At 38.3% G+C, this 13,110-nt stretch overlaps 4 protein-coding genes, 1 long non-coding RNA gene and 1 pseudogene across 5 annotated transcripts; 2 read left to right on the top strand and 4 right to left on the bottom strand.

Moving 5' to 3' along the window:
- Positions 1–1,194: 1,194 nt before the first annotated feature.
- LOC126609044 (uncharacterized) lies at positions 1,195–2,012 on the bottom strand (annotated as a pseudogene).
- Positions 2,013–4,226: 2,214 nt separating this feature from the next.
- Positions 4,227–5,088, top strand: LOC126608415 (uncharacterized). The gene is made up of 2 exons (XM_050276288.1): positions 4,227–4,354; positions 4,682–5,088. The coding sequence occupies exons 1-2, from the start codon at positions 4,322–4,324 to the stop codon at positions 4,925–4,927; spliced, it is 279 nt and encodes a 92-aa protein (XP_050132245.1). The 5' UTR covers positions 4,227–4,321; the 3' UTR covers positions 4,928–5,088.
- A 29-nt stretch (positions 5,089–5,117) lies between these two features.
- On the bottom strand, positions 5,118–5,718 carry LOC126608414 (ABC transporter C family member 2-like). The gene is made up of 2 exons (XM_050276287.1): positions 5,576–5,718; positions 5,118–5,468 (listed from the first exon to the last, which is right to left on the bottom strand). The coding sequence occupies exons 1-2, from the start codon at positions 5,655–5,657 to the stop codon at positions 5,161–5,163; spliced, it is 390 nt and encodes a 129-aa protein (XP_050132244.1). The 5' UTR covers positions 5,658–5,718; the 3' UTR covers positions 5,118–5,160.
- On the top strand, positions 5,437–5,949 carry LOC126608416 (uncharacterized). The gene is made up of 2 exons (XR_007617867.1): positions 5,437–5,526; positions 5,618–5,949. It is a non-coding gene; the product is annotated as an uncharacterized LOC126608416 (long non-coding RNA).
- A 2,664-nt stretch (positions 5,950–8,613) lies between these two features.
- LOC126608987 (acyltransferase Pun1-like) lies at positions 8,614–10,860 on the bottom strand. Its single transcript, XM_050277006.1, has 2 exons — positions 10,209–10,860; positions 8,614–10,117 (listed from the first exon to the last, which is right to left on the bottom strand). The coding sequence occupies exon 2, from the start codon at positions 10,080–10,082 to the stop codon at positions 8,769–8,771; it is 1,314 nt and encodes a 437-aa protein (XP_050132963.1). The 5' UTR covers positions 10,083–10,117; positions 10,209–10,860; the 3' UTR covers positions 8,614–8,768.
- A 142-nt stretch (positions 10,861–11,002) lies between these two features.
- Positions 11,003–12,528, bottom strand: LOC126608988 (acyltransferase Pun1-like). Its single transcript, XM_050277007.1, has one exon. The coding sequence runs from the start codon at positions 12,469–12,471 to the stop codon at positions 11,158–11,160; it is 1,314 nt and encodes a 437-aa protein (XP_050132964.1). The 5' UTR covers positions 12,472–12,528; the 3' UTR covers positions 11,003–11,157.
- Between the last annotated feature and the right edge of the window lie 582 nt (positions 12,529–13,110).

Raw genomic sequence — 13,110 nt, 5'->3', positions numbered from 1 at the left:
AAAAAAAATGGAATTTAAAAAAAAATATGAAACAAATTTTGTAAAATAGAAGTTATAGGAAAAAAATAGAATGAAGTGAGATAGTATGGAATGGTGAAAATTATGTGAGAAATGATGTATGAATAGCTTAGGTATTTATAGGAAAAGAAAAAGGTTTAAATTCATTATAAAAAAAATTGAATACAACGGCTAGTCAGCTAGCTGTTGGATTCAAATTTTTGTTTAAGCATTCATATCAGTTATAACCGACATGAAATATTTATATTAAATATATATAAATATAAATACATTCTTGTTATATTTGACAGGATTTTTTGAATTTCTGGCTAGCCCCGGGCTGGCTGGATTGGCTGGATTGGCCCAGCCCTTTGACCCTTTGGCCCTTTCAGATTCTGTAGGGCCCACGAGCCCTTTGGCCTAGCCTTCGGTTGGAGACGATTTTCGGCCCTATGGCCCTCTAGACCCTTTGGTTAGAGATGGCCTAAAATTTGAACTTTGGAATTGTCAAACACTTGGTAGGTTTGTTGTTGTTTGTCGAACCATGTTGCACATTCACAATTTGATGAGCGTTATCGAGAGCTTTGAGTTACATCAAGTTTACTAAGATATGCCTAGCAGACATTAACACTATGTTTAGATGAAGAAATTTAAGATTACTAAGGAATTTTAAAATGACGGAAGTTGAAATGAAGGAATTTTATTTTTTAGAATTTGTGATTTTATTTTTTTGTTAACTTAAAAGAACAATGGAATTGAAAACGGAATTTGTTAATTTTAAACTCCCAATCATAGAAATTGGGAATTGACACCTATCTACATGGAATTTAAACTTAGAAATTGGAGGCCCCAAATTCCAAGTTTTTTTTTTCCATGCGGAAATTCTAAATTTCTATGTTATAAATCCAAACAAGGGAATTGATGCATGTCAATTTATAAATTATGACTTTTATCCAAATTCCAAATTTATTTTTCTCATCCAAACATAGTGTAAGCGCTTCATGATCACAAGTGGGATCCATATCAAATATTAAGGGGGTCTCCAAAGTACCTTCACATGCATGTTTCCCCGATCTCCAAGTGGTCTTGGAACCCCATATGCGACACTTGCATACACTTTATCGCTACATTTTCTTATACATTCAGTTTGACGTATTTTATCCATATCAATTTTATAATTATTGATATCGACCAAGGAAGAAAATATCGATAATATCGGCGATATATCGCCTATATTATCGGTTTTTCCCCAAACCGATATTTTAAGTGGTATCCAAGGGGTTTTCGTCAAAATTTCGCGATAATATCGATAATATCGCGAAATTTCGGAACTGTGCAAGTCGGAGACGAACGCCGGAGCTTCTACAGCTCCAGCCGACTGTAAAACAACCCCCTAGACTCCGATCTAGGTATGAAAATGAAATAGAAGACGAGAGGAACGTTTTTATAACGTCCGTTTGCCGTGAAACGGCCGGAGGTGTTCGGAAAGTTTGTCGACACCCACAGCCTCGCCGGAGATGGGTGTGCCTATTCCCGAGTCGATTTCATCCCAAAAACCTTGCAAAAAGATGAGATAGAACTTCAATTTCACATCTAAGCTTCGATCTAGAACATAAAAAAAAAACTCGAAGCTTACCTAACCGGAGAAATTGAAGGAACTCGTCGGAGGTTCCTGTGTTCGCCGAGTTGCAGAAACGAGAAGGAGAAGGAGAAAGACGAGGGTTCCTGCGTTCGCTTGATCTGACGAATGATCAATTTCGAGTGGTACGACGACGAGGAGATAGAGGAGGGGGAAGAGGAAGGGGAAGGCGACGTCGTAAAGGCGGAGTCGTCGTCTTCGATTAGCTTCTCCGATTTGACGAAATCGATGACGATAGCGTCTAGGGTTTCCCAGTTAATTGGCGTCGAGTCCATTTTTTGGAATTTTCTGGGAAAATTTTGGACTGTTTGGTTGGAAGGAAAATGACTAGAGAGAGAGAGAGAGAGAGAGAGAGAGAGAGAGAGAGAGAGAGAGAGAGAGGTGGAGGCTCGGAGGGGAGAGAGTACATTAGAGGGCAGAGAGGTGCGAGTAATGTTAGTGTCACCATGTGGGTGATTTAGGTTTTTTACTGACTTGTACGTGGACGTCTTGGGGTGTGCAAAATATCTAATCTGATATGATTTGATCTGCGCACATTTGACGTATACGGATCTGGAAAATATATATAACAAAATGGTAATTTTCTTATTTTTATTTATTTATTTTATATAAAGAATGAGTACATTATAAATAAGTTGTGATTACATATGTGTTTGTGATTACATATTCAGCCTGTAATATTTATATGGTCGTTAAGATGTCTGCAAGGCTTGCAAGCTAATATTTATTATTTAGGATAAATTTCTATATTTAAAAAAAAACACCAAGGGGATTCGAACCCTTCCCATTTTACTCCTTCAACATAGTGAAAATTTTGAACCTCATAAGAATTCTATGTGGTACTAAGTCACTCATGTATCTTACCATGCAATGTATAAAGTGTAAAATATTGTACTAATTCATTATATATAAATGATTATGGTGTGTTTAAACTTCTTTCATTAATTACTACATATTTTATACACTCACAATGTTTGTCAGCTCGCTATATAATCAACTTAAATCAGTTAAATCCATAATGCAATGCATTTCCTTCCAATTTTTTGTGATAAACTAATAGATAATTGACTAAATAAACATCCTGCAAAGTTTCAATAAAAATTTCCAAGTTTTTCTTACAATTTCCGTGGTTTCCATGTAATTTTTATCGATATCGATATTATCCCGATATTTCCGTATTTTCAGACTACCGATATTTCCGATATTATCGATATTTTCTTCCTTGATATCGACAATGATCCAGTTATCGTTTCCAGTGACAGAGCCATGCATCAGCTGCCCATTGCCCTGGCCGGCTGTCCCCCTCCCGAACCCCAACAATATTTCGAGCAAGCTATATATACAATCGTGCAATCAATTATTCATGCAAAAAATATAAATACGTTCTTAACTCAATCAGAGTCTTTCAACGTAGAAAGTAAAATTCCTAAATATATATAGCTAGGCGTGCATGAAACATCACCAACCACCAGGTCGAAGCGTGGATTGATGACCGAATGGTAGGTATGCATTTTCAATTACAATAGTCAACCATGAAATGAAGGCTCAAGCGATTAATCTGCAAGTGACTTATAGCTTAGCTGGTTAAGAATGTTTATTTTTGCACTTGAAGCTTCATGTTTGAATTCCTTTTCATGTAGTTTAGATGAGTTAGTTTTATCTATTTTATCGATTGTTGTAGGAAACGAGTGCAGTGATGTTTTATGATTCATACAGTTGAACCATTTAATGAGATAAGACTTTATTATTGTATCAATTATCATATAAAAAAATAGTTATTCTATTTTTTTAAAACATTACCATAACCTAATTGAACGTACTAGAGTTGCATAAAATCAAAGCGGATGCCGGAATTTTTATTAAAATTTGAAGCCGATCGAACAAGAGAGAACTAAAGCGAGAAAATCATGTTTATAGGTTCCTCCGATTGCCCATTTCATGATATTTAAGCGGATTGAAGGATAGATAAACCCTATTTTGATAGCAAAACTCTCAATGACTTGGATAGTTTGATTATTAATGATTTGTGATCAAGACGGATAATGTGATGACAAGTGACTCATTTGTTGGATGCATCATGCCTTAGGCTAGGGTAAGGAATTTTTTGTTGACTGGACCTGCACGAGAGAACATTCTATAGGCCCATTGGGCCAAAATGGGTGACTCAATTAACTTCTAAATATGGTGAGGACCAAAAACGAAGCTTATTCAAATATTTCCTCAATTGGAAAGGCCACGAATTTTGAACAGAAAAATTAGAATAGTTCAAATTGGAATATGATTCTCTCTCCTCTAAATTTCTCTTCTTTTTTTGTCTCTTTCTATGTGAATGGTCACGATTAAATTATGTCAACACATTGTGTTGACTTGAGAAAGAAAAAGAAAAAGGTGAGGGGGGGAGGGAATTTAGAGGGGAGAAAATCCTACTCTATTGGAATTTGGATAAAAATTTGTCAAGGCTAAGCTTTTTCTTTACCTTGTAGTACACGCGAGCCACTCCGTAATTTTTGGGAGTCTAAAAATGGGTAATTAGCGGGGGCAATAAATATAGAGCCCATAATTGTGAAGAAAAACTCATTGTTCTGCCTTGTCTCTCACGCCACCTCCGACAAGAAAGAGAAGGGAATTGTGTTCAATCATCTTCCGTTCTCTTCTCTTTTCTTGGTTTCTTTCATCGGCTTTATCATGGTTTCCTCCTCCAGATGGATAAGGCCTGAGGTATTGGAATTATTTCGATTCTCGGTCTCTTATATGGTTACTTAAAAGTCAAAATATGAAAAAAATCAGATATTAAATTGATGAAGGAGAATAGTGATCTCATTCTCTCCTCATCTTTTTGATAGTCGGCACTCTGTTTGTCATGTGGAATCCCTATAAATATTCACTCGATAGACTTTTAGTGAACTGTGTTCTAGATTTGTAGTGCAAGTTTTAATTAATTTTTTTTATCATATATGTGACAAATTTCTGAATTCCATGCCAACTTTTTATTCTATGATATACTGTTCTCTAAAAATATATATATTTTTTGGCATGGACACGTAGGTGTTCCCCCTATTTGCTGCAGTTGGTGTAGCTGTTGGCATTTGCGGCATGCAGCTTGTTAGGAACATCACCAGCAACCCTGAAGTCAGGGTTACCAAGCAGAACAGAACTGCAGGGGTGCTAGAGAATCATGAAGAGGGTGAGAGATACGCAGAACACGGACTCCGGAAATATGTCCGTACCAGAGCTCCCCAGATCATGCCATCCATCAACAAATACTTCTCCGATCCACAGATGCCAAAGTGAATCGAGTGATGCAATTCATCGAATGTGCCGGAATTGGAGAACGTAGGACACAAAATTTGTTTTGTAAAAGGGTTTATGAGGCGAATTCTACGTGCTACAAGCTTCCAAGTAGTTGCTGTGTGTATGATCTTTTTTTATCAATAAAGTTCATATTTTTCCGACTCGGATCTATAACTAATTCCCTACATTGCTTGTGGGCTAAGAAACAAAACCATAGCGTTAATATGGACTGATCACACATACAAATCACTAATCAACATTAGATAAAATGTCGTAATCTGATCTTTACACGAACTCGAGTTTGTACAAGAATCGCTTCCCGATAGGCAAAAGTCAGGAGCAAAAATTAATGAAAAGACCATGGAATTGAGGAATGAAGATTCAGTTCTTGCTCTGTTATCTATTTCCACTAATGAATAGTAGTAGTTCGTCGTCATCATGCTCGTGGAAGATCTCCTCAAGAATTCTGCCACCAACTTTGAAAACGCAGAGGAGCTATCCTGAATTAGCTGAGCCGGAGAATCATACTGTACAATCTTGCCTGCATGAACCAAAGTGTTAACAAAAAACATAGAAGTTCGTGGAATTGGAAGAACAAGGTATGTTATTTAGGGTTTGTTTCTTATTGTTGTAAAACTTATACTGTACCTTGATCGAGAACGAGAACCAAGTCATTGTCGACTACTGCAGGTATCCGGTAAGCAACAGTGATCACGGTGCATTCCTTCATTTCTTCCCTTATCGTCTCCTGAATTACATTGTGCAGCACTAGAATTCTCCTCCTTTAGAAGCACTCTAGCTAGACAAACGAGCTGCCTCAGTCCAAGAAAAAAACTACGAGATTTGGAAACATAGCAGGGGCAAGCAGTCGCCTCTGATCCTTCCCGACAATGTTGCTGAGTCAACATTTGTTCAAGACCTGCGTTACATATGAATATCTTGTCATACAAGCTACCATATTTCGTGACACGAATGCTGCTCCAGGGGATCCAGATTAGTCCTCACAGTTCCTTGAAATAAGGTTGGATCTCGTGGGCTTAAGTCTTGCACTATTTTCGAAATGTCTAATCCATCGATGAGAATCTTTCCTCCTGACTCCTGAGGGTTCTATTACTCGGAACTGTGTTTGAATCAAAGTACACCTCAATTAGCCTAATTATAATCTCTAATTAGTCACTTAATTCTCATTTACTATTAATTTATAATTTACAGGCCTCCACGAAAAGATGGAAACCTGATTAAGTTCTATGTATTCTTAACCTGTGGGAAAAACAAACCTTTCTTCATTTGATCAGCAACTTCGAAATGAAGTTTTCGATTGGTGAAAGGTTCCCTTCTCCATTAATTTCATTCAGGCAACAGTGGCCTCTATGAAAATGAAAATTTTCTTGTTTTATTTTTTTGGCAAAGAAAATTTTAGTTTTCATAGGGGCTTTGCTGCCAGAATAATCTCATGGCCATGCAGCTGACTGTGATCTTGTTGCCCATAGGGCTGAGAAATTGTGGAAGAAGAAGAAGAAGAAGAAGGGCTTGAGAGAGAGAGAGAGAGAGAGAGAGAGAGAGAGAGAGAGAGAGTTGGGGTGGTATGGAATGAGAAGAGAAGAGAATAGGACGGGAACTTAAAAGCTGGATGTTTTTAAGGCTGAATTGCACTATAGTCCTTGTAGTTTCATTCTGTTAAGCATTATTACTTCACTTTTTTTAACTTTCTTCCAACTTGAGTGGTCCAAATGAGAAAAGCGCACAAAAATGAATCCGACCGCTACCCATTAACTCATTCCGATTGCTCACCTTACACAAATTAAGGGCTTCAATCCCTTTTTCGCACAAACCAAGGTCCCGAATTTTCTGATTCTTGGGTTCCGGATAGTAAGATCAAGAAAAATCCAAATTCGAAATGTAGGACACTTTTGTCATAGGTCCAGGACTCTTTCCAATTCTAGTTTCCATCCGAAAATAATTTTGCCGCACCATTCACAAAACTCGTGACCTTCCAATGCATGGTATCACAGCATTATTGAGAATGCAAACAAACACATCTGTCCTGGAGTTTGGACATGAAGCTGGAAGTGTGAGACAATCATCCAATTCATTGAAATCTACAGGTCTCTCTGTACGTACTACTCTCTTTCTAAATTTCTATTAGATCTTGTAAATTTGTAATTTATAATTTAATCATTTAATCTACATTCACGGTTAACAACTTAAGCAACAAGAATAGAAGAAATACTGAAGCATTGTACCTTATTGGTACCCTTGTATTTGTTTTGATGGATCAATGAAATATCAACTATCGTTTCTTGTAAATAAAAAAAAAAGAAAAGAAAGAGAGAATATTATATATTTGCCAAGATGGCTACACTACATAGTGAAAGGACTACATCTTACAAAGCTTTAGTTCCTACCAAGTTACAAGTGAATTTATACATACCTAATTCTTAACGAACAAAAAAGTAATCTTAAACCCTAGTAAATAACAGGAAAATATTAAAAATTCTTTATCTTACTAGAAAACCATAACTGATGCTAGAGAAACTGCATTTATAAATCACATTCACATGATCACAACGTAACAAATTTAGAGTTATATAGAGATTATCTAACCCTAAAGGGATGAAATTACTAAATTCATTTTTACTAAACTCATCCAATTAAAGGATGTGTTGAAGTTACCAAGTTTTGGGCTGGTTAGTCTTGTTGCGCAAACAATTCGCTTTGAGAGATAGTATGGCAATGCTTAAGTACTTCCATCCATAAACACTTCTAGCATAAATGCTCTTATTAAAAGCATATTGTCACCTCTTAGGTACTTCTCCAAAAAGCACTATTTAGTGCTTAGTCATTCCAAACACATTGTCTTCTAACTAAGTATTTATTCTAGTCTTAACTTTAATCTCTCCAGCTAATCAAACACCCTCATTCCATTTGTCTCTTCGCTAACTGCCACACCTAATGATTTACTTAAACAAAGCTCAAAGATATCTCATTTGGCCTTCCGGTGTTGGCCTCTTCACTTTAACCATGACTTTTCATTGCGCCATACACTCTAAGGGAAAGGGGTCCTCTCCGGATCCCTTCTTCCTAATTCACCAAGTTCGGAGATCCGGGCCGTTGAAATTTAATCCAACGGCTACAAACAGGGCTCATTTTAAAAATTATAATAACTTTAGCCGTTAGATCAAATTTTAACGGTCCGAATTTCTAAACTTGGTGGATTAGGAGGAAGGGATCCAGAGAATATCTCTTTCCCACTTTAAGGACCACTTCATATGTCCTTAATATTAGTTAATTTGGGTATCAAATTTTCTAATCTTGATCACGTCCTTTCAATTTCAAGTTTTCAAATTTATATTCTACAAAAATATCAATATATTATTGAAGGACAATCATGTCGTTGATTTAGGGTTTGTTTGAAAGTACTTTTAAAATAAGCAAAAGCGCTTCTAGTAAAATTAGATTTTGATTCTGAAAACACTTTAAGTGCTTTTTAGAAGAAGCACCAGATGTGCTTATTGTAGGAAGCACTTAAAGTGTTTTTCCAGAATCTACTTGGATTTTACTAAAGATTGGTTTCAAAAACATTTTCACCAAAAACATTTTTAATCATTTTAAAAACACTTTTAAACGAGCCTCTAATTGTTCAGCTTGCTTGTTGATCTCCTTGCAGTTGATTTTATGAACCTAAATGTCCAAAACAAAGGGAAATATTATTCGACCCCAACAATTTCGTTCCATACACAACAACGAAAAAAACTGCACATTCAAAAGCAAACACAAACCGTAACAAAAGAGAAACATAAACACAGAGATATGAAACCTCAGCACACAAGATGTGATCAGATCAGATGGAGTCTAAAGCACTCGGATTCAGAGAAGCAAATGCAAGAAGCTGCGCGTCGCGCTCGAACACATCCAATTGTTGCTTTTCCAAATTCACATATGCTTCAATCCCTTCTCCATTCCTTGTATCAATCAGAAAAATAGCGTTCTTCAGGGAACAGCTCGCAATAGTCACCCAAATTGGCTTCCCCCAGCCAAAGTCAGCTTCATACACTGGGAACCTGCACCAGCTGCTACATCTGTACGTCACCAAATTCGCTATCGAAAATTCTTTCCTCAATGCTTGCGTACACTCTTTAAAGATTGCCGGCCATTGATCTTCCCCGCGAAACTTTTGAGCATAAGAATCACAAAATCGGGTCATGCTCTGCTTCATTTGAGTCACCAGGTCATGCAACTCGATCACACCGTCCTCAGCTGTGGACAATGTAAAAGCCCAAATCATGCTGCCTACAGAATTTTTCGGCAACGGAGGGATCACCCTAGTGCGGAGATTCACTGCATGGATGAAAACTGTCGGGTTTAAGGACGACTGTGAAGTTGATCTTAACGCAGAAATTGCACAGCTGTAAATCAAAGCTGTCACAACTTCAACCCTTGTGGGGTTTTGCACTTTGTCCGCGACTATTGCTTTGAGGGAAGCAATCTTCGGGGCATCAAACACAAATCTCTTGGTGACGCAGTCGCCTTTTTCGAGCACAGTTTCCGGGAACAATGGCATGTCACCTTGGGGAAATGTATCTGCTCCGATGAACAAAGGAGACGGTACATATTGATCACACTTGTTTCGAGCAGCCCAGTCGTTGATGAAGTTGGCCACGGTGGATGTGTCAGCTACTTTGTGTGACATACAGATGCCAATTGCCATGCCACCACAGTCAAAGAAGCTTACTTGAACAGCAAAGATCACGCTGAGACTCGAATCATCGTTCCACTGTAAATTGTCTGTGAATAACAAGTCCAGCCATGTATCTTCAGGGTGTTCAAGAATTTCAGATAGCTTGATGTTTCTGACTCTTGCTTCGACAAACGCAACTCCTTCATCGTTGCAGTCAACGGAGGCTCGGTCTCTGATCCTGCCGGCAAACGGGTAGTACTTGGATAGTATTTCTGATAAAGATTTCTTGAGCTGATTGGATTTGTGATCGCCATTAGGAGAAGCAGAGCTCTCCTTGTGATAGAAGTAAACCACCGGCAGATAAGTACGAGGAGTATTCTGTTCGAGGAATGAAAGGTTGTGTGTTCGAAGATGTGGTGGGGTTGGAGTGGAAGGTTTGATGATTTCTCTGGATATGATTTCAACTTCCATGGTCATGATAACTGTATTGGTTTGATGCTAAAGATCCAAAGCTGCAATAATTTTGAGCCCTTCCAAGTTCATATGGTTGAAATGTATTTATAGGATGAAAACTAACGAGGTTGTGAGGAGTGATTATCATACTCTCGTTTTCTGCTTCTGCACTCTTCTCTTTGTTTCTATCCATCGATTCTCCTTCAATTATCGCCATGATTGTCCTTCAAGTGATATATTATTGAAATTTCTAAGCAAAAAATTTGAAAACTTGGAAGTGAAAGGATATGATCAAGATTTAGAAAATTTGATACCCTAATTAACTAATATTAAGGACAAATGATACCCTAATTAACTAATATTAAGGACAAAGGAAGTGGTCCTTAAAAAGTGTACGGCAGAATGAAAAAGTCATGTTTAATTAAAGTGAAGAGGCTAACACTGTAAGGTCAAGTGATGAATCATTGAGCTTTGTTTAAGGGATTAATGATTATCAGCACTCAAAAGTGCTTTTTGGAAAAGCACCTAATAGGTGACAATGTGCTTCTAATAACAGCACTTATCCTAGAAGTGTTTATGAGTGGAAGTACTTAAGCTTTGTCAAACTCTCTCCTACCGCGAATTGTTTGCGCAACAAGATATGATGAGTGTATAATGGATGGACCGAATCCTAACAGCCCAAGACTTGGTAACTTTTAACACATCTTTTAATTGGATCAACTATTTCCAATTTTCCACACCCCCTTAAGAGCTAGAGTCTCTCTTTGCTGGATCAGATAGCTCCTACATTTTACACGCCCGTCGTTCTGTCCTACTTGGCGTGACATGTTGAAGCCGACTACCATTATTTTCCGGAGAGTTACCCATAAAGAAGTGATGGGTTGAGCTTTTCATTATCTCTAAACTCTTTTCAATAAACCCAAATGAGCAAAGCAGCACAGCAATAAGGGAAGTACCAAGGGAAATTTATTGAGACCCAACTGGTTTCTTTTTAGACCTCACAACGAAAAAAATGCAGATTCAAAAGCAGAAACAAACACAACGGTTTGAAAACTAACACGAAATAAGATTGACTATGTATGTGCTGAAGATGATCAGATCAAACGGAGTCTGAAATGCTTGGATTCAAAGAAGCAAATGCAAGAAGCTCCTCGTCGCGCTCAAACACATCCAGTTGCTGCTTTTCCAAATTCACATATGCTTCAATCCCTTCTCCATTTTTCGTATCAATCAGAATAAAGCAGTCCTTAGTCGTGCAGCTAGGGACGGTGATCCAAATTGGCTTTCCCCAACCAAAGTCAACTTCATACATTGGGAACCTGCACCAGCTTGTACATTTATACATCACCAAATTTGGTCTCGAAAATTCAACCATTGATTCTTGCAAACACGCTTGGAAGATCACCGGCCATTGATCTTTCCCGCGAAACTTCTGAGCATATGAATCACAAAATCGGGTCATATTCTGCTTCAGCTGAGCCACCAGGTCATGCAACTCAATCACGCTGTCCTCAGCTGTGGACACTGTATATATCCAAACCATGCAACCTACAGAGTTTTGCGGTACCGGAGGAACCATTCTAGTGCGCAGGTTCACTGATTGAGTGAGAACAGTCGGGTTTGAGGAAGACCCTGAAGTCAATCTTAGCGCAGAAATTGTGCAGCTATAAATAAATGCTGCGACAACTTCAACCCTCGTGGGGTTTTGCACTTTATCCGCGACTAAGGCTTTGAGGGCAGCAATCTTTGTGGCATCAAACACAAATCTTTTCGCGACACAATCGCTTTTCTCGGGCACAGCTTCTGGGAACAGTGGCAGGTCACCTTGGGGAAATATATTTTCCGCGACGAACTCAGGGGATGGTACATACTGATCACGAGCCACAGCTGCCCAGTCGTTAACGAAATTGATTATGGTGGATGCATCAGCTATCTTGTGTGACATACCAATGCCAAGTGCCATTCCACCGCACTCAAAGAAGCTCACTTGAACATCCACGATCACACTGACATCCGGATCCTCATTCCACGCCACATCTTCGGAGATTAACAACGCCAGGTCCTCGTCTTTCGGGTTCTCAAGAATGTCAGAGAGCTTGAAGTTTCTGATTTGCGTTTCAACAAATGCGACTCCTTCATCGTTGCAGTCGATGGAGAATCTGTCTCTGATCCTGCCGGCAAAAGGGTAGTATTTGGACAGTGTTTCGGATAGTGATTTCTTGAGCTGATTGGATTTATCTGCGACAGACCAATAATCGGAGGCTTCCTTGGGGTAGAAGTAAACGACCGGAACATAAGAGCGAGGGTTAATCTGATCGAGGATCGAGAGTTTGTGTGTTCGAAGATGTGGTGGGGTTGGAGTGGAAGGTTTGATGACTTCTCTGGATATGCTTTGAACTTCCATGGCCCCCATAACTGTATATTTGTGAGCTTTTAAGTTAATTTGTATGTAGCAGATAACAGAAATGTACTTTATAGGATGAAAAGCCGAATGATTTCATAGACCCCCAGTCAACTTTGGTAGTCTGCAATCGCTGGCATAAATAACATTATCGCCCTCCATTTTTCAAAACCTGTCTACAGAAGTTCGACAAGGACTGAGAAGAAAAGAGAGTCCCAAGATGGCAAGTTATCCATCTTTTTTGTGGGTCGAAAGACTCACAGAGATATTTCAACCTCCCTTAACTACAAATCTGACTTCCACACTAACAGTAAGTTTCGAACTCGTGACCTCCAATTTTTAATTTGAAGGAAATTTTACAATCTGATCTTTACTACTAGGCCACCAATGTTAACTAAAATAAGAACTCGTCAAGATGCACTTTGACCATATGCACGTGCCACACGAGAGGTCGGAACAAAATTAAATGAAAAGACCATAACTACCCACCAGATGCATAGTAATGTTGAAAATACTGGTGAGAAGTGAATGCCCATACAGATCTTGGAAGATGATTCAAAGTGTGTGCAGGATGATATTCAACAATGGCATTGTTATTGTCAATGTTCATAAATGTTGACATAGACTATGGAAACAAAATATGTGTTTATC

Source organism: Malus sylvestris, chromosome 16 (genome assembly GCF_916048215.2).
Source record: "Malus sylvestris chromosome 16, drMalSylv7.2, whole genome shotgun sequence".
Taxonomy (NCBI): Eukaryota; Viridiplantae; Streptophyta; class Magnoliopsida; order Rosales; family Rosaceae; genus Malus; species Malus sylvestris.
The sequence above is the reverse complement of the archived record's forward strand: the minus strand, read 5'-3'. Positions and strand labels throughout refer to the sequence as shown.

Bases quoted from the DNA above. Each gene is read 5' to 3' on its own strand.
- LOC126608414 (XM_050276287.1), bottom strand. From the start codon at position 5,657: ATGAAGGAATGCACCGTGATCACTGTTGCTTACCGGATACCTGCAGTA. The intron at 5,469-5,575 runs GTACAGTATAAG...TGGTTCATGCAG, and splicing joins GGTTCTCGTTCTCGATCAAG to GCAAGATTGTACAGTATGAT.
- LOC126608987 (XM_050277006.1), bottom strand. From the start codon at position 10,082: ATGACCATGGAAGTTGAAATCATATCCAGAGAAATCATCAAACCTTCC.
- LOC126608415 (XM_050276288.1), top strand. From the start codon at position 4,322: ATGGTTTCCTCCTCCAGATGGATAAGGCCTGAG. The intron at 4,355-4,681 runs GTATTGGAATTA...ATGGACACGTAG, and splicing joins CCAGATGGATAAGGCCTGAG to GTGTTCCCCCTATTTGCTGC.
- LOC126608988 (XM_050277007.1), bottom strand. From the start codon at position 12,471: ATGGGGGCCATGGAAGTTCAAAGCATATCCAGAGAAGTCATCAAACCT.